This window comes from Pelophylax lessonae (assembly GCF_965119305.1).
Source record: "Pelophylax lessonae genome assembly, chromosome: 7".
NCBI classification, from domain to species: Eukaryota; Metazoa; Chordata; class Amphibia; order Anura; family Ranidae; genus Pelophylax; species Pelophylax lessonae.
Window position 1 is genome coordinate 287,827,538 of NC_138774.1, and position 22,052 is coordinate 287,849,589.

The 22,052-nt window shown below is 44.9% G+C and overlaps 2 protein-coding genes across 2 annotated transcripts in view; one reads left to right on the plus strand and one right to left on the minus strand.

Annotated features, from left to right (window-relative positions):
* The window catches only part of MORN5 (MORN repeat containing 5), a 74,213-nt gene extending 70,540 nt beyond the window's left edge, over window positions 1-3,673 (plus strand). The window contains exon 6 of the mRNA XM_082263965.1: window positions 3,553-3,673. Within this exon, the coding sequence (XP_082120091.1) occupies window positions 3,553-3,658 (106 nt within the window). The 3' untranslated portion in view covers window positions 3,659-3,673. The remainder of the gene's footprint in view (window positions 1-3,552) is intronic.
* Window positions 3,674-3,765: 92 nt separating this feature from the next.
* The window catches only part of LHX6 (LIM homeobox 6), a 207,216-nt gene continuing 188,929 nt past the window's right edge, over window positions 3,766-22,052 (minus strand). The window contains exons 4-9 of the mRNA XM_082263960.1: window positions 20,214-20,434; window positions 15,335-15,435; window positions 15,154-15,249; window positions 9,273-9,447; window positions 6,475-6,578; window positions 3,766-3,898 (exon numbers count right to left, since the gene is read on the minus strand). Of these exons, the coding sequence (XP_082120086.1) occupies window positions 3,878-3,898; window positions 6,475-6,578; window positions 9,273-9,447; window positions 15,154-15,249; window positions 15,335-15,435; window positions 20,214-20,434 (718 nt within the window). The 3' untranslated portion in view covers window positions 3,766-3,877. The remainder of the gene's footprint in view (window positions 3,899-6,474; window positions 6,579-9,272; window positions 9,448-15,153; window positions 15,250-15,334; window positions 15,436-20,213; window positions 20,435-22,052) is intronic.

Below are 22,052 nucleotides of genomic sequence, written 5' to 3' on the forward strand. Positions count from 1 at the left end.
AAAATCAGCTAGTACCACCAGCAGCATGATTCTGCACTAGGGGGGGGGGGGGGGGGTGATACATATACCAGTATTAACAAAGTCCAATATTAAGGCCACACAATATTTAAGCCCTAATGAAGGAGCGGGGAAGTCTCTGAACACCTGAAACACGTTGGCTCTCATATTCCATTAATTATTTAATAAATAAACATTCTGGACTATATGACCTTTGGTGTTGGGACCTTACTGCTTCTTATATATTTGGACTTCCCTCTGGAGTTTTTCTGGTTAATGTAAGCACCCTCACCGTAGAAAGTTAGCTTGATCAATAAGAGGTTTATTCACAACATTGGATATTAGTAATGGGGGATCTATGCATGTACCAAGGTTTTTTTTTTTGCTGTCTGTGTCTCCATTGGGAAGATGCACTGTCTCTATTTGTCCTAGTGACTTTTATCACCGGGACTGAAAATGAGGAAATATCTAAAATTTTGAATTGTTATGGAAACCAGTTCATTGGGTCAATCTTCCAGTAAGAGCAGTTACAGCTGTCCAAGTGGGGATTTGCCTCAATTTGGAGATATTTCCTCTCATTTCTTGTGTGTACAGGAGTGAAGGGAAATATCTTAAATGGGAAACAGATGGCACAAAAAGCCATCCCTTACTCCATTCAAATGGAAACAAAAGTTTTGGCTTTAGCTGTATATTAAAGTGGAAAGTCAGCCAATTGCTAAACCTACTCCCAGCCCCATTCTAAGCCTAATCTATCTAACCCTGTAAAGAAAAGTTTGCTATACTTACCTATTCTGAAGCCGCTCTAGTAGGGGGTCCCGTGTAGAGAAGAGGCAGCCAACAATGGATGCCCCATAGTAGGTCCATGGGTGATGTCATCTCCCAGGCGTTTCCCAGCCATTGTTGGCCTTTTCTCTCTGAAGCCACTCTAGTAGAGGCTCCTGTGTAGAGAAGAGGCAGCCAACAATGGATGCCCCATAGTAGGTCAATGGGTGACGTCATCTCCCAGGCGTTTCCCAGCCGTTGTTGGCCTTTTCTCTCTGAAGCCGCTCTAGTAGAGGATCCTTTGTAAAGAAGAGGCAGCCAACAATGGATGCCCCATAGTAGCTCCACGGGTGACGTCATCTCCCAGGCGTTTCCCAGCCATTGTTGGCCTTCTCTCTCTAGAGACCAGATCAGAGCTGCTTCAGAATAGGTAAATATAGCTATTCTTTTCTTTCCATGGTTAGATAGAATAGGCTTAGAATGGGGCTGGGAGTATGTTTAGAGTTAGATAGGTCTAGAGTTAGATCTTCAACTTTAGGTCCACTTCATCCAATGAAGCCAATTAAACGTCCAAGAGATCAAAGTATTTTTTTTTTTTTTTTAATGATAAAATTGGTTCATAGTTGAAAAAAAGCCAAAATGTTTCAGGGGCTAAACGGATCCCCCTTAATCAGGGCTCCAGAATTTTGACTGTGTTTAAATAGACCTAGATAAGAAGATACCAGATAGTTCTACGGTTTTCTGCTTGAAACAGTAAGAGGGCAGGTTATGCCAGTGTTAACGAGTGCAACAACGGAGCACAGTCAAATTTTCTGACCTTGATGAAGGGGGAATCTGTTTGGCCTATGAAACGCATTGGACTTTTTCTGCTATAAACTAATTTTATCATAAAAAATGTTGTCTGGTGCTCTATGTATGTATGTGGATTCCAAACTCTGGGATTTCCCCTCGTTTTCAAGGGAGTGTTGCGGGAGTGCTGCAGAGCCTGAGCCAGAGTGTCCAGTGCAAACTCGATTGACCCAAAAACTAAAAAAACAGTATCCAGCACCTAATGTTTACTTTTGATTGGATAATTTAAGTCTAGTCTAAGGGTCAACAAAAAATACTCTAACGTGCCCTAAGCTTGACAGAACCATGATCAGTTTTGCGAAACCCTTACTCTTTGTTGGTCAATAAATCAAGATTTTCACACTTTGTTTTCCAAACTGAGCTGGTTTACAAATATATTATTATCACACCAAGGTTTCTCAACTTTTTTTCAGTCATGGCACCCTTTAAAAGTATGCAAAATCTCAAGGCACCCCAGTCTAAAATGTCAAAAAAAGTAAATGATCCTTGTCAATAGGAAACCTGAGCCTGGGACAATGCACACAACCGCCTTGATAAAATTAACTTAATATCAGAAGCCCTCCTTCATATCAGTGTCTCCCCATCACCACAGAATCCCCCCATAACATAGCCCCCCCCCCCCACATCCCAGAGCCCCCAATCACAAGGTCCCATCTTTAAATCAGAGCCCTATCTTTTGGCTGCAGTGGGAGGTGAAGGTCTGGAGGAGGTGGACTTCCATCTTCTCCTGAATGCTGGCGTTGGCCCTGCAAGCTGCCTGTCCTGGATCAGAGTCTTGGATTGCCATGGTGCAGGAAAAACCATTTGCCATTGTCATAGCAACAAATTACACCATGCATCCTAACCCTAGAGCAGGGGTTTCTCAACCAGGGCTCCTCCAGAGGTTGCTAGAGGTTTTTTTTAACAATAAGCAATTTCTGCCTCTTAGATGAGTAATTACTGACATTAATGATCTTTTTCAACTATCCAAATGCGGGGATTCTTCCCAATGACCGCAAATGTAAGGAGCATTCTTCACACTAATTGTCACATTAATGAACTGTGAGCTGTGTATATATATATATATATATATATATATATATAATCATTATTAGCAGGGGTTCCCTAGAGCAGTGGTCCTCAACTCCGGTCCTCAGGGCCCACTAACAGGCCAGATTTTAAGTATTACCTTGGGGAGATGCAGACTTGAGTACTGCAATCACTGAGCAGCAAATTATATCACCTGGGATGTATTTCAGTTATCTTGCAAACCTGGCCTGTTAGTGGGCCCTGAGGGCCAGGGTTGAGGACCACTGCCCTAGAGCAGTGATGGCGAACCTTGGCACCTCAGATGTTTTGGAACTACATTTCCCATGATGCTCATGCACTCTGCAGTATAGTTGATCATCATGGGAAATGCAGTTCCAAAACATCTGGGGTGCCAAGGTTCACCATCACTGCCCTAGAGAGTCATTGTTTGTTGTGGTATTGGCAGTTGGCTTGTCCGCACCATGGCAACTCATGAAGCTGATCCAGGGCAAACAGGGTTCCATGATCGCAGCACCCCGGTTAAGAAACATTGATTTAGCCTTTTTTCAATCATTTTGAAATTTGAGCCCTTTGTTCCAGCAGAATGGCTATTACTGTGATGTCATTAAAATGGAAAATTTTCAATTATCAAATATCATGATTGACAGATTCCAAGAATTGACACAGTGGGAAAATTAAGATCTGGCAAATTGAAGTGGGGGTACAACGGAAGAATAGCAAAGGCAGTGAACAATCTTGCACTTTCAATGGTTAGAATTGATATTTTCTCTTGAGAAATTTCAATCTCCTTTTCCTTTATGCATAACTCAGGTAGTGTCAGGGTGAAAACCAGCCAGCATTGCTGAATAAGTACAATCCGCTATGAATACCAAATGCTAATTTTCACCTTTTCTTTACGTTTCACAGTTATTCCAGTTGGCGGATGTCCTCTCGGTGGCGGCAGTTGATGTTCAGTAAAAATGCAAGAGGTGATAGCTTCACTCTGAGAATGGGTAGCTTTGATTTTAAACCTTTGTTATAATTTAATATTAATAATAAACCCACTCATATCGTTTATTGTGGTCCTTATCTGCTCTTCAAGAGTTTCCAGAATTGACCTGGCTGCTTCTCTGTTAACAGAGCCAAAGACAGCAAATAACAGATATTGTCTCCTTTGCTCGATGTCTTTCTCTGCTGAATCCTCTACAAACCCCTGGCCTAGAGGGCAGCATGTCGTCTCCAATAACAGAAGTTGTCTCCCTCAGTATTGAAATAGGATTACCTGGCAGAAGAAAATGATACAGGTTCAAGATTACAATGCTGGTTACAGAGTTACGTAGTCAGTTTGAAGCGTATACACAAGTTTAACATGTTTTGCCAATAATAAAAAATACTGTCGCGAAAGTAATACAAAAGTTGGCATAACTTTTTTAATAACTTGGTTGGTCAAATTTCACATGTTGGTAGAGTAAGGCTGGCCATAGATGGCGCAAATTTCTTTTCTGCAGCCAAAGGGTTGCAATAAAGAAATTTGCACAATTCCTCCAAATAAAACAATTCTCCTGGAGCCTCTCAACTGGCCTGGTTGACAATCCTGGACGACATACCCCCTCACAGCTGACTGCACTGTCACAGTTCCTATATATTCTTTAAAAAAAAAAAAAACTCTATGAAGCATGGCCCAGTTGGCTCCAGCAGAGAAAAAAATAAATCCCTTCCTGATCGCCCAGAAGGCAATGGGATATTCCCTTGATTGACAATCAAAGTTGATCCAGAGCAAGGCAAAAGAAAAAGAAAAACACTCTAAATCAGCCTTTCTCAACCTTTTCAACACAGAGGAACCCTTGAAATAAATTTCTGGTTTAAATTTCTGTTTAAAAATTAAACATCTACAACTCATGACACATTAGTGTGACAGTCAGTGGGAAGCAGTGGCGGCTGGTACTCCATGGGCCGGGACCACACCAGCTCCAGCCTGCACACCATAAGCCCCCCCCCCCCTGGTCACAGGCTCACTCACCCTGACATGTGGAGGGCAGGTAGTGGCGGCATCCCCCTCAGTTTCCTCCATGGGTCGGGCTTCCCCTGCATCACCTCCCTCCTCTTCCTCCTTGGCCAATAGCATGACTTCTCCTTTCGGCCAATCGGGAAACGGGTCTCAGTACCCGCTTCCTGATTGGCCAGGAGGAGAATCCGTGTGACAATAGCGAGTATTCATTTGCTATTGTCACACAACTGGGTGGGCTCGGGGCGCAGTGCTCTGCGCCCCAAGCCCACCATTTTTTTGAAGCATATTAGAGGCTCTGGCTCTAATCGCATGCCTAAAAAAAAAAAAAAAAAAACATTTGGAATCCGTGCGTCCAGAGCCCTGCATGTAGATTAGGGAACCGGACACATGGAAAGGGGGGGGGGGGGGGCGGCGCCCCTGCGCCTCCAATGGACGGGCCGCCACTGGTGGGAAGAATGTTCCTTACTTGTGTCATCATTGGGAAGAATTATCCCCTTACAGATAGCTAAAAGGAACAATGGTGTCATTGGAAACTTACCATTGCTCAAGGAACCTCTAGAAACCTCAGGAGGAACCCTAGGGTTCAACAGAACCCTGGTAGAGAAACCCTGGTCTAAAGTGTGGTCCAACTTTCTCCAACAGGGAGAAACTTCCTTCCTGATCTAATGAGCCAGTTGCATCCTTCCTATCGTGTAATTAATCTATTAATTTCACCATAAGGAATAATAATTACACTGAACAAAATTATAAAACGCAACACTTTTGTTTTTGCCCCCATTTTTCATGAGCTGAATTTAAAGATCTAAGACTTTTTCTATGTACACAAAAGGTCGATTTCTCTCAAATATTGATCACAAATCTGTCTAAATCTGTGTTAGTGAGCGCTTTTCCTTTGCCGAGATAATCCATCCACCTCACAGGTGTGGCATATCAAGATGCTGATTAGACACCATGATTATTGCACAGGTGTGCCTTAGGCTGGCCACAATAAAAGGCCACTCTAAAATGTGCAGTTTTATCACCCAGCACAATTCCACACATGTCACAAGTTTTGAGGGAGCGTGCAATTGGCATTGACACAAAAAGTGACACAAAAAACAAAACATGACAGGGGTTATAACTAGTGATCGACCGATTATCGGCAAAGCCGATATATCGAGGGCCGATCTGCACTTTCTCCGATATATCAGAATCAGCCACCAAGGTGACCAATATTGCCGAAATTTCGGGAAAGTGCTTGTACCGGAGTGATGCCTGCAGATAGAGGCATCACTCCGGTACCGGTGTCCATAGTCGACGGTCAGCTGTCTTGTTATGACAACCGATGCGGCTGAGAAGCCGCTTGGCTGTCATTACAAGGAGTGGGAGGGGACGTCTCCCCCCCCCTCCCACCGCCTTCCTCGGCTTGGGAGACCCGGGCAACCAGCCTGCACGGCCGCCGAAGACCCGATCAAAGCCGCATTGCGCTCTGATCGGGTCTCCATGCAAAAACCCGGAAGTGATGTCATGACTTGCCGTCAAATTAAAAAAAAATGACTGCATTCAAAACAGCCAAACTTGGCGTTTTGAATGCTTTTAGGTGCAGAGGAGGGGTTTGGGGTCTTTTAGACCCCCAGATCCCTCCACAACTGTACCTGTCAAGTGATAAAAAAAAATAAAAATGTTTTTTAAATGTACGAAAATATCGGCCGATACCGATATGCATTGGCCAAAATAACGGTATCGGTATCGGCAACCAAAAACCGATATCAGTCGATATCCAAAATGATAAAAAAAAAAAGGTTTTACCTTTAGTTTAACTTTAAGTGAAGGGTGTACATTATTTAGATTAGACTGTTCATACTACGTACCTTCTCTCCTCTGTTTGACAGTGTTGCTTCCATGTCACTTTTTAGGTGCACTGGGGGAGCAGCGTAGGGGAGTCTGCAGTGCATCTGCCCACACTGTACCTGACCTGTACAGGAACATACAAAAATCTCAGGTTGGCACTGTACATATTAATACATAGTTACATAATTGGTGAGGTTGAAAAAAGACGCCAGTCCATCCAGTTCAACCTATGATGTGTGTGTGTGTTTGTTTTAATAGTACATTGTATATCCCTGTATGTTGTGATCGTTAAGGTGCCCATCCAATAATTTTTAGAAACTATCGACACTCCCTACTGATACCACTGCTTTTGGAAGAGAATTCCCCATCCTTAACGCTCTGACAGTAAAGAACCCTTGGGGTTAAACCTCTTCTCTTCCAATTTCAGTGAATGGCCACGCTGAAAAGTTTGTTCCCTATGCTACGGTCACCAGTACGGTATTTGTACATCGCTATTGTAGCCGCCTCCTAGGTAGGTGGAAAATGCATCTATTGCTCCTTCTGCTTTTCAGGGGAGCCTGATCTATTAGGGTGCCTGTTGCATGTCTCCAGGTGTGATTCACTGGGTCTGAGGGAGTGTCCCCACTGCATCCAATAGGGGAGCCTGTTGGACAGTGGAGGAAACCTAGTCAGTGACACATTGGCTTTTATGGGAGTCCCAGTGGGAGGGAATTCTTGCAATGCATCCTGGGATTGCTCATAAAAGCCAGGGGAACATGTGGCGGGGGTATCTTTGGTGGGAAGCAGAGTCCCAGGAGGAGGCAGATGGCTGGTCTCTCCTCCTACAGGTGTGAGGAAGGTGGTCTTAGGCAGTCGGCCTAGTGAGCCAGGTGTGGCGCTGAGCTGCAGAGGATCCTGTGTAGCTGACAGTGGAGCTGCTGGCAGAGTCTCTCGGGAAAAACAGTATCCGTGAGTACTGAGGGACTTGCCAAAGGGTCTGGCCCAGGAAGAGGGACCACTCCAATGAAGTCAGGGAGATCAAGGAGCTAGCTCACACAGAGAGAATTGCAGTAAAGTGGGAGCCGTGTAGAACCCTGAAGAATAGGGATAAAGGGAGTGCCTATTTGGGCTCTGAAGAGAGATTCACAGAGCAATAGAAGTTCTTTAATTCTTCTTCAATGCTAGTGACAAGGTGAAGCAGTGGTCTTGCCACACTCAGCTATATCTAAACATCCCAGCAAATTGTGCATAGTTCATTCAAGTTGGGAGTATCCCACTCGTTCCCTTCTCCTATCCAAGTTCTCAAATAAAACTACAAAAAAAACAAAACCCCTGGACTGTTTCTTGACTGAGCCAAACACTTTAAAGTTGCTAAACTATTGTGTTGTTGCTGTGGGTAACCCAGGGGAACCTGTAACCAGCAGCTCCCAAGGGAGTAGTGCTACACTATTATATCCCCTCTCAAGCTTTTCTCCTCCAGAGAGAATAAATAAGTTCAACGCTTGCAGTCTTTCCTCATAGCTGAAGTCCTCCAGTTAGTTTTGTTGCCCTTCTCTGGACTCTCTCCAGTTCCAGCATATCCTTCCTGAGGACCGGTGCCCAGAACTGGCCGGCATACCGGACAAGAGTCTTGTAGAGTGGGAGAATAATTGTTTTATCTCTGGAGTGAATCCCCTTTTTGTATACATGCCAGTATTCTTTTGGCTTTACCTGCAGCTGCTTGGCATTGCATGCCATTGCTGAGCTTGTCGTCTACTAGGACCCCCAGGTCCTTTGGTCCTTTTCCATCCTGGATTCCACCAGAAGTTCTCCCCCTAGTGAGTAACTGGCGTTTGTATTTTTTGCACCCAAATGCATCGCCTTACATTTCCCAACATTAACCACTTAAGGACCAGGCCTATTTCTGACACTGGCTGTTTACAAATTAAAATCTGTATTTTTTGCTCGAAAATTACTTAAAACCCCCCAAACATCATATATATACAGTATATATTTGATATTTATGTTATTCTTTATTTTTATCACTGTTCCTTAAAAAAAAAAATAAAAAAAATAAATAAATAAAATCTGATCAGTTTTATTACTGCCACAAGAAATGTAAACATCTTTATGGAGGGATCTGTACTCTTTATGGAAGGATCTGGGGTCTAAAAGACCCCAAATCCCTCCACTGCACTTAAAAGTATTTAAAATGCGGAAATTGGCATTTTTGAATACTGTCATTTTTTTTTTAAATCAGTGCCATTGGCAACCAAGTAAACCAGATGTTGCTTTCGGGTTACTTGATCGGAGACCCGATCCAAGCCGAATCGTTCAAATCATTTGGTGGAGGGGGGATTATGGTGTGGGGTTGTTTTTCAGGGGTTGGGCTTGGCCCCTTAGTTCCAGTGAAGGGAACACTTAAGGCGTCAGCATACCAAGACATTTTGGACAATTTCATGCTTCCAACTTTGTGGGAAGAGTTTGGGGATGGCCCCTTCCTGCTCTAACATGACTGCGCACCAGTCCACAAAGTGGTGTCTCCCCTGCCCTCCACTGCAGATCATGCTTGATTTACTGCTTCCCTACAGTAGTCAGGGAATGACAATTCTGAACCCGGAAGTTCTCACTTCTGAGTTCATCAGTCACAGTGGATACATTTTATGAGGGTTTACCTTGATCCTGGGCTTCCTGGAGGAACTGGAGAGCCCGGGAACCACCGAAGGTCCCATCGGAGCCCTGTAAAAGTCATTGGTCGGCTCTGAAGGGTATGCAACTTGCTGTTTGCCTACATTTTTTTTTCCTGCTGGTTTAGTGTTTCTTTCGCAACATTATAAAGTAGAATAAAAGTCGTACTTACTTTCTATATATCCGTGTAACGTGACCATCCTAGCTCTTTCTGGACTGCTGAAGGGGGAGAAGTGAATGTCATCGGACAGGGAAGAGGTGAGGCGAGTCGTGTTCGGCCCCGGCGGAGGTACTGAATGCTGTGGGGTGTGCTTTTTATGTCGCGCTCTGCAGTTCTGAAACCAAACCTGGAGATTGCAAATGTCAGGAAAACTTTATTGATGGCACATTGTATGAAGCAATAAAACAATGAACGGAACACACGTAGACTAAAAACTTTAAGACCCAACATACATTGTAATTCAGTTTCACTAATATTGTTGGGTTTTCCTTTTCATCAATTATCTGTGGCCAAAAGGGCATACAAGAATGACTCCAATGATTCTACCCTTTATCCTAAAATGAGGAAAAATGTTATTATTTTTGGGATTTGTTATGGAATGAGACAAGAAGATCTATTCTGTGTAAGAAGCCTCCACTGTGCTTTTCACTGGCTTGGTGGTGTTTTTTTGTAACTTTTATGCCATCTCACCATAACCTGGTCCATGAAGATACCTCCTATGAAGGCTCCACTGTGTTTCTCACTGGTCCGTTGGCGGGGTTTTTTTACTTTTGGGCCATCTCACCATAAACCTGGGTCATGAAAGTACCTTCTAAGAAGGCTCCCCTGTGCTTCTCTCTTGTTTGGTAGTGGGTTTTTTTTACATTTGTGCCATCTCACCATAACCTGGGTCATGAAGATATCTTCTAAGAAGGCTCGGCTGTGTTTTTTACTGGTTCGATGGTGTTTTTTTTTTGTTTTGTTTTTTTTGGGCCATCTCACCATAGCCTGGGCCATGAAGGTAGCTTCTAAAAAGGCTCTGCTGTGCTTCTCTCTTGTCTGTTGGTGGTTTTTTTTTAACTTTTGGGCCATCTCACCATAACCTGGGTAATGAAAGTACCTTCTAAGAAGGCTCCGCTGTGCTTCTCTCTTGCTTGGTGGTGTTTTTTTTTTTTTCTTTTGGGCCATCTCACTATAACCTAGGCCAGGGATCCTCAAACTACGGCCCTCCAGCTGTTGCGGAACTACACATCCCATGAGGCACTGTAAAACTCTGACATTCACAGACATGACTAGGCATGATGGGAACTGTAGTTTCTGAACAACTGGGGGGCCATAGTTTGAAGACCTCTGACCTAGGCCATGAAGATACCTTCTAAGAAAGCTCGGCTGTGTTTTTTCACTGGTTCGATGGTGGGTTTTTTAGATTTTGGGCCATCTCACCATAGCCTGGGCAATGAAGGTAGCTTCTAAAAAGGCTCTGCTGTGCTTCTCTCTTGTTTTTTTGATGTTTTTTATTTTACTTTTGGGTCATCTCACCATAACCTGGTACCATCTAAGAAGGCTCCACTGTGCTTCCCTATTGCTTAGTCAGACATGACTAGGCATGATGGGAACTGTAGTTTCTGAACAACTGGAGGGCCATAGTTTGAAGACCTCTGACCTAGGCCATGAAGATACCTTCTAAGAAGGCTCGGCTGTGTTTTTTCACTGGTTCGATGGTGGATTTTTTACTTTTGGGCCATCTCACTATAACCTGGGCCATGAAGATACCTTCTACGAAGGCTCCGCTGTGCTTCTCTTGTTTGCTGGTGTTCTGACTTTTTTTAACTTTTGGACCATCTTACCATAACCCGGGCCATGAAGGTACTCTCTAAAAAGGCTCTGCTGTGCTTCTTCCTTGTTTAGTGGTGTTTCTTTTGGTTACTATTGGTCCATCTCACTATAACCTGTCATGGTATACTTTCTTGTGGGTCCTGAACCCTACTCTATAGAAGCCATGGTCTCCATACAATGCACTGATGATGGCCAACAAGCCTGAAACAGCCATGGTGATGTAATGATTGGTGGGCATGGTGAAAACTGGATTTTGCTGTCTTAAAGGACACAAGTAAGACAGAGGAGATACGAGCAGGAATGGTTATACTATCTTCTTGGTCCCAAACCCTACTTTATAAAAGCAATGGTTTCCAAACAATGCACTGATGATGGCCAACAAGCCTGAAACAACCACAGAGCTACAGTAGTGGGTGGGCATGGTGAAAAGTTGATGTTGCTGTCTTAAAGGACACAAGTAAGACAGAGGAGATAGGGGCAGGAATGGTTATACTATCTTGTTGGTCCCAAACCCTACCCCATAGAAGCCATGGTCTCCATGCATTGCACTGATGATTTTCAACAAAGCCTGAAACAGCCACAATGCTGTAATGATTGGTGAGCATTGTGAAATGTTAATATTGCTGTCTTAAAGGACGTCAGTAAGAAAGAGGAGATAGGAACAGGAGTCAGTAAGATCAGAATTGGGGGAAGAGGACAAAAAGACTGAAATGTGGAAGAGAGAGAAAGAAGCAACAAGACTGGATTGTAGCAAAGGGGGGAGGGAGGAGGCAGTAAGACCATATTATGGAGAAAGAAAGCAATGGGGATGTAGGGGTGTCAGGATTCAAACCCATGACCAGCCACATCCCAGGCGCTAGCCCTGCTCACTAGGCTACCGTCCTCTGGACATTCCTCCCTGAAGCCTATTATTTCAACCTTAGTCTTGCCAAGCCTTGCTCATCACCCTTGATTCCCCACACCTGGTACTTCCCTATATAAGTTCAGCCCCTTGCACTCAAGCTTGCTGATTATTCAGCTCATGAGCCTTGATCAAGCTTCTCCTCACCTGCTTCTCTTGTCTACTACCACAAATCCACTGCTGACCAGGAATTGACTACCGACTACTCTTCTGCTTTGTCCCTACCTACTGAACTGCTATCTCCGTTGCCGATCCGGATTGTCTGACCACGCTTACTGCTGCCCGCCCCGACCTTTGGCTCATCTGACTTCTCTCTGGTTATCCCTTGTCTGCTCCTCCACCTCCGGACCGAACCTGCACTCTGCCTGGCTGGGTGATCCTGGGGACCGCGACCTGGTGTTAGCTTGCAGCGCAGTCTATCCCCACCATCAGGGGCTCTAGTGAAAACCAGCTAGCACTTAGTTTCTGCACCTCAGGTGAACCCGTGTCCTCATCAGAGTACTACCTGGTGTCCATCCGGTATCCAGCACTGCTACCACCGTAGCCAACCCGGATTGTCTGACCACGCCTCTGCCAGACTTCCTGCACCTACTACCGGCCTGCGGTCCTTGCCACTGGGCTCCACTCCTACCTCCGGCCAGCAGTCCTCTGACTCAGGTGAGCCTGTAGGATTGTTCCAATGGGTTTAGCAAGATTGGATTGTAGTCAGATATATATGTCCTTTGCTCCTTTGTTGGACTATACAGTATATCCTATCACAATCCAATCTGTGAAAGGGTCCCTAAACATGGATTTGTGATGGAATGGACCATGAAGATACCTTCAAAGAAGGCTCTGCTGTGCCTTTTACTGGTATAGTAGTGGGTTACCTTCTGACCATCTCACCATAGCCAGTCAGGGTATACTTTCTTGTTGGTTCCAAGCCCTACTCTACAGAAGCCATGATTTCCATACACTGAACTGATAATGGCAAACAATCCTGAAACAGCTGTATACAGCTCTGAATATAGATCTCTATAATATTATCCTGAATCTGTACTGTAAGCCAAGAGGTTCTAGGTGTACAGTTGGCCAAAGGAACCAATAAGCATTATTTGAACGGATCAGCCCACTATCCTAAAATGAGGAATAATACCTTTATTTTTGGGATTTGTGAATGAGACATGGGAACACATTCAGTTCTATCAAGGCTGGTTTACTGTTCAATAACCCCATAGTACCCCATAAAAGAAGTAGTTCACACTATGCATATAATGTACGTTTCTTTTGGGTACCTTTTTAACACTAATATGGCCTGTTTGCTACATATTACTGTATGTATAATTTTCTAGTATGGCCAACTTTAACCCCCACAGTGCTGCCCTATATTAAGCAGTTGCCAAGAAATTGTAATTTTCCTAACTGTGGTTGCCATCAGCTCATACCAATAAGTCAACCTGTAGGCAAAGCCATCCCAATATGGGCAATACGTTCCATTCACAGGTACCACTAAAAATGTAGGCAGGTGCAGTCTACTTTCTCCACTGCAGGTTGCACTTTTCGTAGCAGGACTGTAGTTGGAGAGGCGGTCAAGAGGAACATGGCTCCTCTATGGTTTCATGAGTCACTGGGATAGTGATCCAATTGGAGACTACTGCCCCATGTGACTCTAGTAGCCATCTTGGGTCAGACAGAGCCTATTTAAGGCCCTGGCTCCCAGATTTGGTGCCATTTTGCAAGTTGGTAGGTTAGGGAAAGGTACTCTGCCTGGTAGGGACAAAACTAGCGGCTGGAAAAGGTTCCTGAAGAGAAGGGAAAGCATAGGGCTCGCAACTTCTCTGGACATCTGCCTGCTTGGGTGCTTGGGCACAAGAGGGCCAGGCCGCATTCTGTCCATCTCAACAGTCGCTGTCAGTTAAGCTGAAACCTGCTCTCTACTTGCTGTTGGAACTGTGAGTGTTCTGGCTGCCTTCCCACCGGTTTATTTGTGAATTGTCTTTGCATTATTTCAATACAAGTCCTTTCATGGCACTGAGGCTGTGTGTGCCGCACCCCGCTGCACCCCTCCGACAAACCGGTCTTGTTGCCCGTATCTCACCTTACTGTGTCTCCCCACTCTCGAAGCGACCCATTCCGTATACTTCTATTAGCACATATACAGTCTAAGTTCCGCGCTCTTCCCCGCATGCTCCCGGACAAACTGGCTAACCATTTCAGAGATAGATCACAAATAACAATGGAGGCAAGTCCAATGCATTTCCAAAAACGTAACTTTTCAACTTCAAGGTGGGTAACTTGAGGGCACACAGCTATAGTACTTACGAATTCAGGGCAACCAATTCCAGAATACACCTTTTAGGTTGCATATCACTTCAGAGCATTGTAGGCTTTGTACTTACCTTCTTATCCTGTTGGTTGACTTCAGTAGGCACTTTTCTGAGTCAAGTTCACTTCTAGTCCTGTCCCACACTTCAGTCCCACTTAGGACCTCTTTAGATATTCCCCAGCTGGAGAATACCAGACACAGGGAGGCTACATCTTTGCGGGAAGGACCTTACAAAGTCCCATGGGAGCCAACTACAGAGGTGAGATCCTACCTCCTTGCACTCTCCACCTGAACTCCTCCCGCCATGTGACCGCTAACTACATAAATATCCTAAGGGAGAGCACCACCTACTGGCCAAAAGGGGAATTGCACTAATACTCCCTAGCAAACCAAAGACAAGAGAAGGTCTGGGGGACAAAGACAACCTTTTATTGTCACTTCCAGGTTCAGAGTTGTCATTCCCTGGCTACTCTAGCTCGGGAAGCAACGAATCAAGCATGATCTATGTTTGATTAGCTGCAGTGGAGGGCAGGGGAGACATTGAGAGTCTAATAGTCCCCCAATGTCTCCATGAAGAGGACCTGTCACCTGCCTATGCCATCACATAGGGGCCTTTCAGCAGATGCACAGTTTCCTGTGTGCTAAATAAAGTGCCCCATTCTAAGGGTGCCATAGCCCTGCAATGATTGATGAACATGGTGAAAGGTTAGTAGTGTTGTTCTAAAGAACATGAGTCAAATAGTGGAGAGAGGAGCAGAAGTCAGTAAAATTGGAGAAGGGGCACTAAGTATGGAATGTGGAGGAGAGAAAGAAAGCAACAAGACTGGATTGTGGATTAGGAGGAAGAGAGGAGGCTGTGGGTTCAGATTGTGGAGGGGGGAAAAAGGAGACAATGGGGCTGGATAGTGGAGGGTAGGAGCAAAAAAGACCTAAATCAGCTCTAACAAAGTGCCTTTATTGCTAAATTTGAAGACTTGTTTAATGATACTGTTTCATTACTGAGAATAATAATACTTTGTTAGAATACTAACCTGAATAACTCTTCTGCTTAGTCCTGTCATGTCTGCAAGTTTCTGAAGTGTTTGCGCATCAGGATTATTATCCTGAGCAAACTGTGCCTGCATCACCTGTGAACAGAGAGAGTATTAGTGGTATGGTTGGTCATAGCCCTTTTGCACCACCTATGATCTCCACCAGCGTTCGGCGTCATACCTGCAGCTGTTCCGCTGTGAAGGAAGTGCGCGCTCTTTTTGCTGGTTTTGGCTGGCTGTCTTGTTCTGATGGCACAGCTCCCTCCAATGTAATACCATTGCCTGGAAATGCATAGACTTCTCACTCGTCTTGTTACAATCATAATCAATGCACCCTCTCCTTGCTCAGTAAATATATACAGTTTTTTTTTATATGTACAGTACTTGAAAGAAAGAAATATGCAATGCTAGCCAGAAACAAATATACAGTATATTGTCAAAAGTATTGGGACACCTGCCTTTACATGTACATGAACTTTAATGGAATCCCAGTCTTAGTCCATAGGGTTCAATATTGAGTTGGCCCATCCTTTGCAGCTTTAACAGCTTCAACTCTTTTGGGAAAGCCATCCACAAGGTTTTTAAGTGTGTCTATGGGAATGTTTGACCATTCTTCCAGAAGCTCATTTGTGAGGTCAGGCACTGATGTTGGAAGTGAAGGCCTGGCTCGCAGACTCCGCTCTAATTCATCCCAAAGGTTTTCTAATTCATCCCAAAGGTTTTCTATCGGGTTGAGGTCAAGACTCTGTGCGGGTCAGTCAAGTTCCTCCACCCCAAACTCACTCATCCATGTCTTTATAGACCTTGCTTGGTGCACTGGTGCGCAGTCATGTTGGAACATGAAGGGGCCATCCCCAAACTCTTCCCACAAAGTTGGGAGCATGAAGTCCTGACCTCAACCCGATAGAACCTGGCCCCTTAGTTCCAGTGAAGGGAACTCTTAAGGTGTCGGCTTACCAAGACATTATGGACAATTTCATGCTCCTAGCTTTGGGTTGAGGTCAGGACTATGTGCAGGTCAGTCAAGTTCCTCCACCCCAAACTTACTCATCCATGTCTTTATGGACCTTGCTTTGTTCACTGGTCCAGATTATTTGGTGGAGAGGGGGATTTGAGAGTCAATTTACTACAAAAAAAAGTATAAACTGGTCATCTAAAAAAAGGCCTCTAAGAATTTTAGAGGCAGTCCTTAATTGAGTGGGGCATTCATTATGGCCCCTAGGGTAGTCTGGAGAATAATTAAAGGATGAGAGCACATCAAAGTAAGCAATTTGTAAATGAGTTGTTCAGGGCCAAGATGCGAAGAGGACCCTGTGCATCATGTGATTGACCTGAAGACATCTGAAAAAAGGTATTTTTTTATTTTTCTTAAACGAAAGCAAAGAAACATGCTGGAGGGCATCAAGTATATATAAGGGAGAGGAGCTGTAATTGGGCTTTAAGAGGGCCGACAATTTCACCGCCAATATGAAAGGATATCTCCCTGGGAAAACTAGACTTTTTCTTCTGATACATAAAATCAGGGGCGTAACTACAGGGGTTGCAATTGCAATCGGACCCCATGCTCCAGGGGGCCTTTGCGGCCCCCCTGTACACCTGGGTAGGAGGGGTGGTGGGGGCAGTATGTAGAGAAATCACTGTCCTCCTTTTTCCTCCTGTAGCTGCAGGAGGAAAATGGAGGAGATTGGTTCCTCTGTATGCTGCCCCCGCCACTCCTCCTATCCAGTTCACTTGTGTTCTGTCTCTGGGCCCCTGTGTGCTCCCCCGGTCACCCCCCCCCCCCACTATGCTCCCTCCCCTCTCCTGTCGGCTGCTTAAGGGGATGTGTCACAATAGAGAACCAGGAAGGGGTCGGTAAATATGTAATTTACCAGTTCCTTCCTTTTCTGAATGGACAGAGTCATAGTCAGTAACATTGTAAAAAAAGAAATAAAATTATAAAAAATAATACAATTAAAATACCAAAAAATAAAAACTACTGACACCAGTGGGTGAACTTCCAGGATCGCAAAGGTCACACTTGCGAGCGGGGCCCTGGCATTCCACCACCGTGGGGAGGCCCCAAGATGGCAGGAAGGGGGCCCACTGCAGAACTTGTGAAAGGACAGTAATAAAGAACCCTGCAACGAGAGTAAAGGGCCCCAGGATCAGTGGGAAGAGCCCCAGGCTTCAAGGGAAGGGCCCCGGCCAAGGGGTCCGGGGGGCTCTTCGTGGTTTCTTGCACTGGGGCCCTGAAGGTTCTAGTTATGCCTCTGCATAAAATATATAGGACTTTTTGGGGAGAAGTGAAGATCTATAGACTTTAGTAGGAAACATCTTGCCGTAAAGTCATTCAAGGAATAAAAGGAAGCCAGCAAGCGATGCAGCCAAGAGTTATCATCCGTATCTAAGATACTGTATCCATTTTGGGTCTCTTTAATAAAAAAAACAAAAAAAAAAACAATGTTATGACTACTGTGACAACCAATTTTTTTCTTTCAGTCCAGAATTTTTCTTTGTTGAGTGTCAGGAAAGAGTTACTGATGACTGGCGATATCCTGCCAGCTGGTTGCATGACTAATGGCCTAATCCCACAATTTATACATGAGGCACAAAAGAAGGAAGTTTATAATAAAAACACAATGCAAAGGTGGTATCTCAATTCTGAACCAAAGAAAATAGGAATCCCAAAAAATAAAATAAATGGCAGATAAAACCCTTCTTCTTCACTTATTGCATACTGCAGTTACATTATTAGGTTTCAATAAAAGCCAATGGGTTCCAGCATTATTGACCCAAAGCAGCCTTTATCAACCAGGGTGCCTTGAGGTTACTTCAGGGGTGCCTTGGCAAGATGCCTGTTTTAGAGAGAATAATTGAGCCTCATTATTGGTGGAAGTGGAAGAAATTTTGCCCCGTTGTTGATGTCATTGGGCCCCATAGTTGGTGTCATTGGGAGGAATTGTGCCCCATCATTGATCTCATTGAGTCCCATTGTTGGTATCAGTGGGAGAGTTACCAGTCAGCCACTGATACCAACAATAGGGTATCATTCCCCCAATGACACCAACGAATGGGTACAATTCCTCCCACTGATACCAACAATGGGACTCAATGAGATCAGTGATGGGGCACAATTCCTCCCAATGACACCAACTATGGGCCCCAATGACATCAACAATGGGGCACAATTCCTTCCACTTATACCAATAATGAGGCTCATTGGGAGGAATTGTGCCCCATCATTGATCTCATTGAGTCCCATTGTTGGTATCAGTGGGAGAGTTGCCAGTCGGCCACTGATACCAACAATAGGGAATCATTCCTCCTAATGACACCAACAAATCGGTACAATTCCTCCCACTGATACCAACAATGGGACTCAATGAGATCAATGATGGGGCACAATTCCTCACAATGACACCAACAACGGGGCACAATTCCTTCCACTTACACCAATAATGAGGCTCATTGGGAGGAATTGTGCCCCATCATTGATCTCATTGAGTCCCATTGTTGGTAACAGTGGGAGAGTTGCCAGTCAGCCACTGATACCAACAATAGGGCATCATTCCCCCCCAATGACACCAATGAATGGGTACAATTCCTCCCACTGATACCAACAATGGGACTCAACGAGTTAAATTATGGGGCACAATTCCTCCCAATGACACCAACTATGGGGCCCAATGACATCAACAACGGGCCACAACTCCTTCCACTTACACCAATAATGAGGCTCAATTATTCTCTCTAAAACAAACAAAGGAGCATTATGTTTTCCCATTGGCATAGGGACCTTTTCTACTCACACTTGCCACAATCCGGCCCTCCTAAAGATTGAAGGACATTAAACTGGTCATTTGTTTAGAACGTTTTGAGACCCCTATGGACAACAATAGCTATATTTTTGGCTTGCATGGGAAAACCTATTGCTCAGCCCTGATGAAGGGGAAGTATTGAGCCCCTAAAACGCGTTGGTTCTTGTGATCTCCTCCTTTCATATGCAATAAAGATTTACTGAACTTACAAGGCACAAAAGAAGACATTTATTGTAAAAACGGCACACAAAACTTGTATCCCAATTCAGTTCTTACAGCAGAAACACAGAACTTAGGAATCCAGAAAACTGATGACAGATAAAACCTAATATGTTTCCTTCTTCAATCATTGCATAGTCACCTAGCTTATTATGTTTAAAAAAGGCCAGCAGGTTCCACCTCAGCAGTCTATTGCAGTAGTTTTGCTATAAGGAAGGCAGGACAAGCCCCTCTGGGAAACAATAGCTGATTGGCTGTCACAATATTCACATGATTGGAAGCCTACTTCCCATCGACTCCCAACCAGAGATCCCCATCCCTAGAGATGGGGAGTTGTCAGTGACAGCCCGGTAGCTGTACCAGGAGCATGCAATGAGCGCGGTCTCCAGGGGTGGGCTGGGCCAGGGGGCAGGGGGGCAATTGCCCCCTGGACCACTCTGATGTCCTGTAAAAAGGCTGCAAAGACATGCCTAAAGGATTCCCGGTGAAGAGAAGTAAAAGGTCTCTGCCATTGACCTACTGCAGGATGAAGACAAGGACAGAGTGCAGGACAAAGACAAGGACAGAGTGCAGGCCTCCCTCCCCAGCATGGGTGGTGTAAACTGTGTCTGAGCAGAGGCCAGTTCCATGCCTCACTTGAGACTCTCCTCCCCTTGCCAGCCCCAACCGAGCTGTCCCAGCTCCCCCCAATCGTCCTCTGCTGGCCAGGTTGGAAACCCGGATTCAGCCGATGAGTAGAGAGTACCTGGAGCAGGGCTTCAGCCTGGAATGGGGGTCAGGAGGAGCATGGGAAGAGCACCATGGGCCTCTGGTTTGTACTTGCCCCCTGGGCTGAAAGTTGCCCAGTCTGCCCCTGGCTGTCTCAGCACAAAAACCTCCACCGCTATGCATGCATATGTGTGGGAGGTAAAGCCCACCCCCCTTGCTCTCGCACATATGCGTTACATGGTAAGCAAGAAATTAAATTGCCACAGAAAGCATAAATTACCCAAATCAGAAAAAAAAACATTGTCGCTCAAAGCTTAACTCTCAAAGACTTACCGTTTTCTGCCGCTCTTTTTAGGTTTTCTATCATGGTGTCATAGTGGATTCTGCATAGGACCTTATCCTCCACCAAGCCAAACTCCTCCCCCGTAGACAGTTGCCTTTTGCAGGAATAACATGCGAAGCACGCTAAGTGGTAGGCGTTCCCCCGAGCTCTTCGCACCCAGTCACTGGCATAGATCTGTCTACCACACCGAGCACACTTGGTACCGAACCGGCTGGAATACAAAGGAACATTTTTCAAAATGTAGACAAGGTAATGGCTGTAAACCAAACATTCAAAGTATATATTGCAAGATAATTGACCTTCTCGATGAGATGTTCACATATAAAGAACTACAGATGATTTCAAATTGAACAGAATATGGAACCTTCAATTAGCTCCACTGGAGCTTGGTATTTCTCTACAACCAGAATGCACAATGCATCTAGAAGCAGTTGAGCATATTCAACTGGACCTGTTCTGTAATGCTGAAAAACATTTCCTAGCTTCTCCAAGCCAGTTCTAATGAGAGTTAGAAAAATACCCCAGCATTTATATCCATACAAAACTCAAAAACCTGGTGTATGTTGTTCACTCAGGGCAGGATCAAGGGGTGGGCAGGCTCCCCAAGTGTAGCAATGCCCTGAAGGTGGGGGGTGTCATCATACTGCGAGTAAGGCATGCATGCTCTGGATCAATGGTGGGCAACCTCCCCTACATCTTCCATGCCATGTCAGGAACTATGGCGGAGGGAGGTTGCACAAGGGTGGTCACAGTTCCAGGGGATCACAGAAGGCCATAAGCCGATAGTTGGCTTGTGGAGTGTAGCAGCTATATGTGTGTGTGTGTGCGTGTGTAAAACCCCCTGTTGCCTCCAATGTATGACATATGCCGGTGGCAGTAAAAGGGTTAAGATGGGAAACTTGTACATTCCAACTTGCAGTGGGCCTGCATGGCAAGGGTTCTCCGCTCATTTAAGCCTAGGGAGCATGATAAAGTAGATTTACCTACTTGATCCTCTGCTCCCCCATGGTGCTAGACGTCTTCTCCTCCATGCTCCAGCAGTCTAAAGTCCTGACTTCATCAAGACCATTGGAGGGTCCATAGCCCTACATTGGACATGAGGACAGTCCACCGGGAGGGAGATCCATCTGCCGGGGGGGGAGTGGAGGATTAGGTAAATTAAAGTGCTTTTACTCTCACCTAGCCCTAAAAGAGCAGTCAACCCTTGCAGATCGGGCATGGTCTGACTGCAAGGGAGAATTTTTTGATTTCCTAGAGTTGAGCTTTAAATGCTGCATGGTAGAAACACAATAATTCTTAACACAAGCACTTGGCAGGTTAGATGTAGTTTGCCCACTCTGCTGGATTTTTTCCCACCTTCTATTTTGTTCCCTTGCCAGAATAAATAGAATAACATTCCATCGAAAATATTCTTACATTGAGTTCCCCTCTAGTCACCTAGCTGATGTCTCTAATGACGGACCTCTACGATATGGGAAAAGTAACCCCTGGAGCGCTAATACTGCTTCTGCCAGCATCAACAACTGCACAAATAAAAACTACTCTGGTTTCCATCATAACCATGGACCGGACACAACTATTTCAGAGGAAAGTAGAACTGTTTGCAAAACGCCAAAGTGTATTGTTACATTATGTGTTTGCATGCTTAACTGTCAACCATGCCATTCCTATAAATAGGGAAATTTTGACTTTTATCTTCAGTAGTTGCTTGTGATGTGCACATTGATCCAAACTTGTACCTGTCATTTTGCACCATTGGTGTTGAATTGAGGGCTTATTCACACCACAAAATGTGCTGTTATACAATTAAATTAATTAAAGCAATGCAC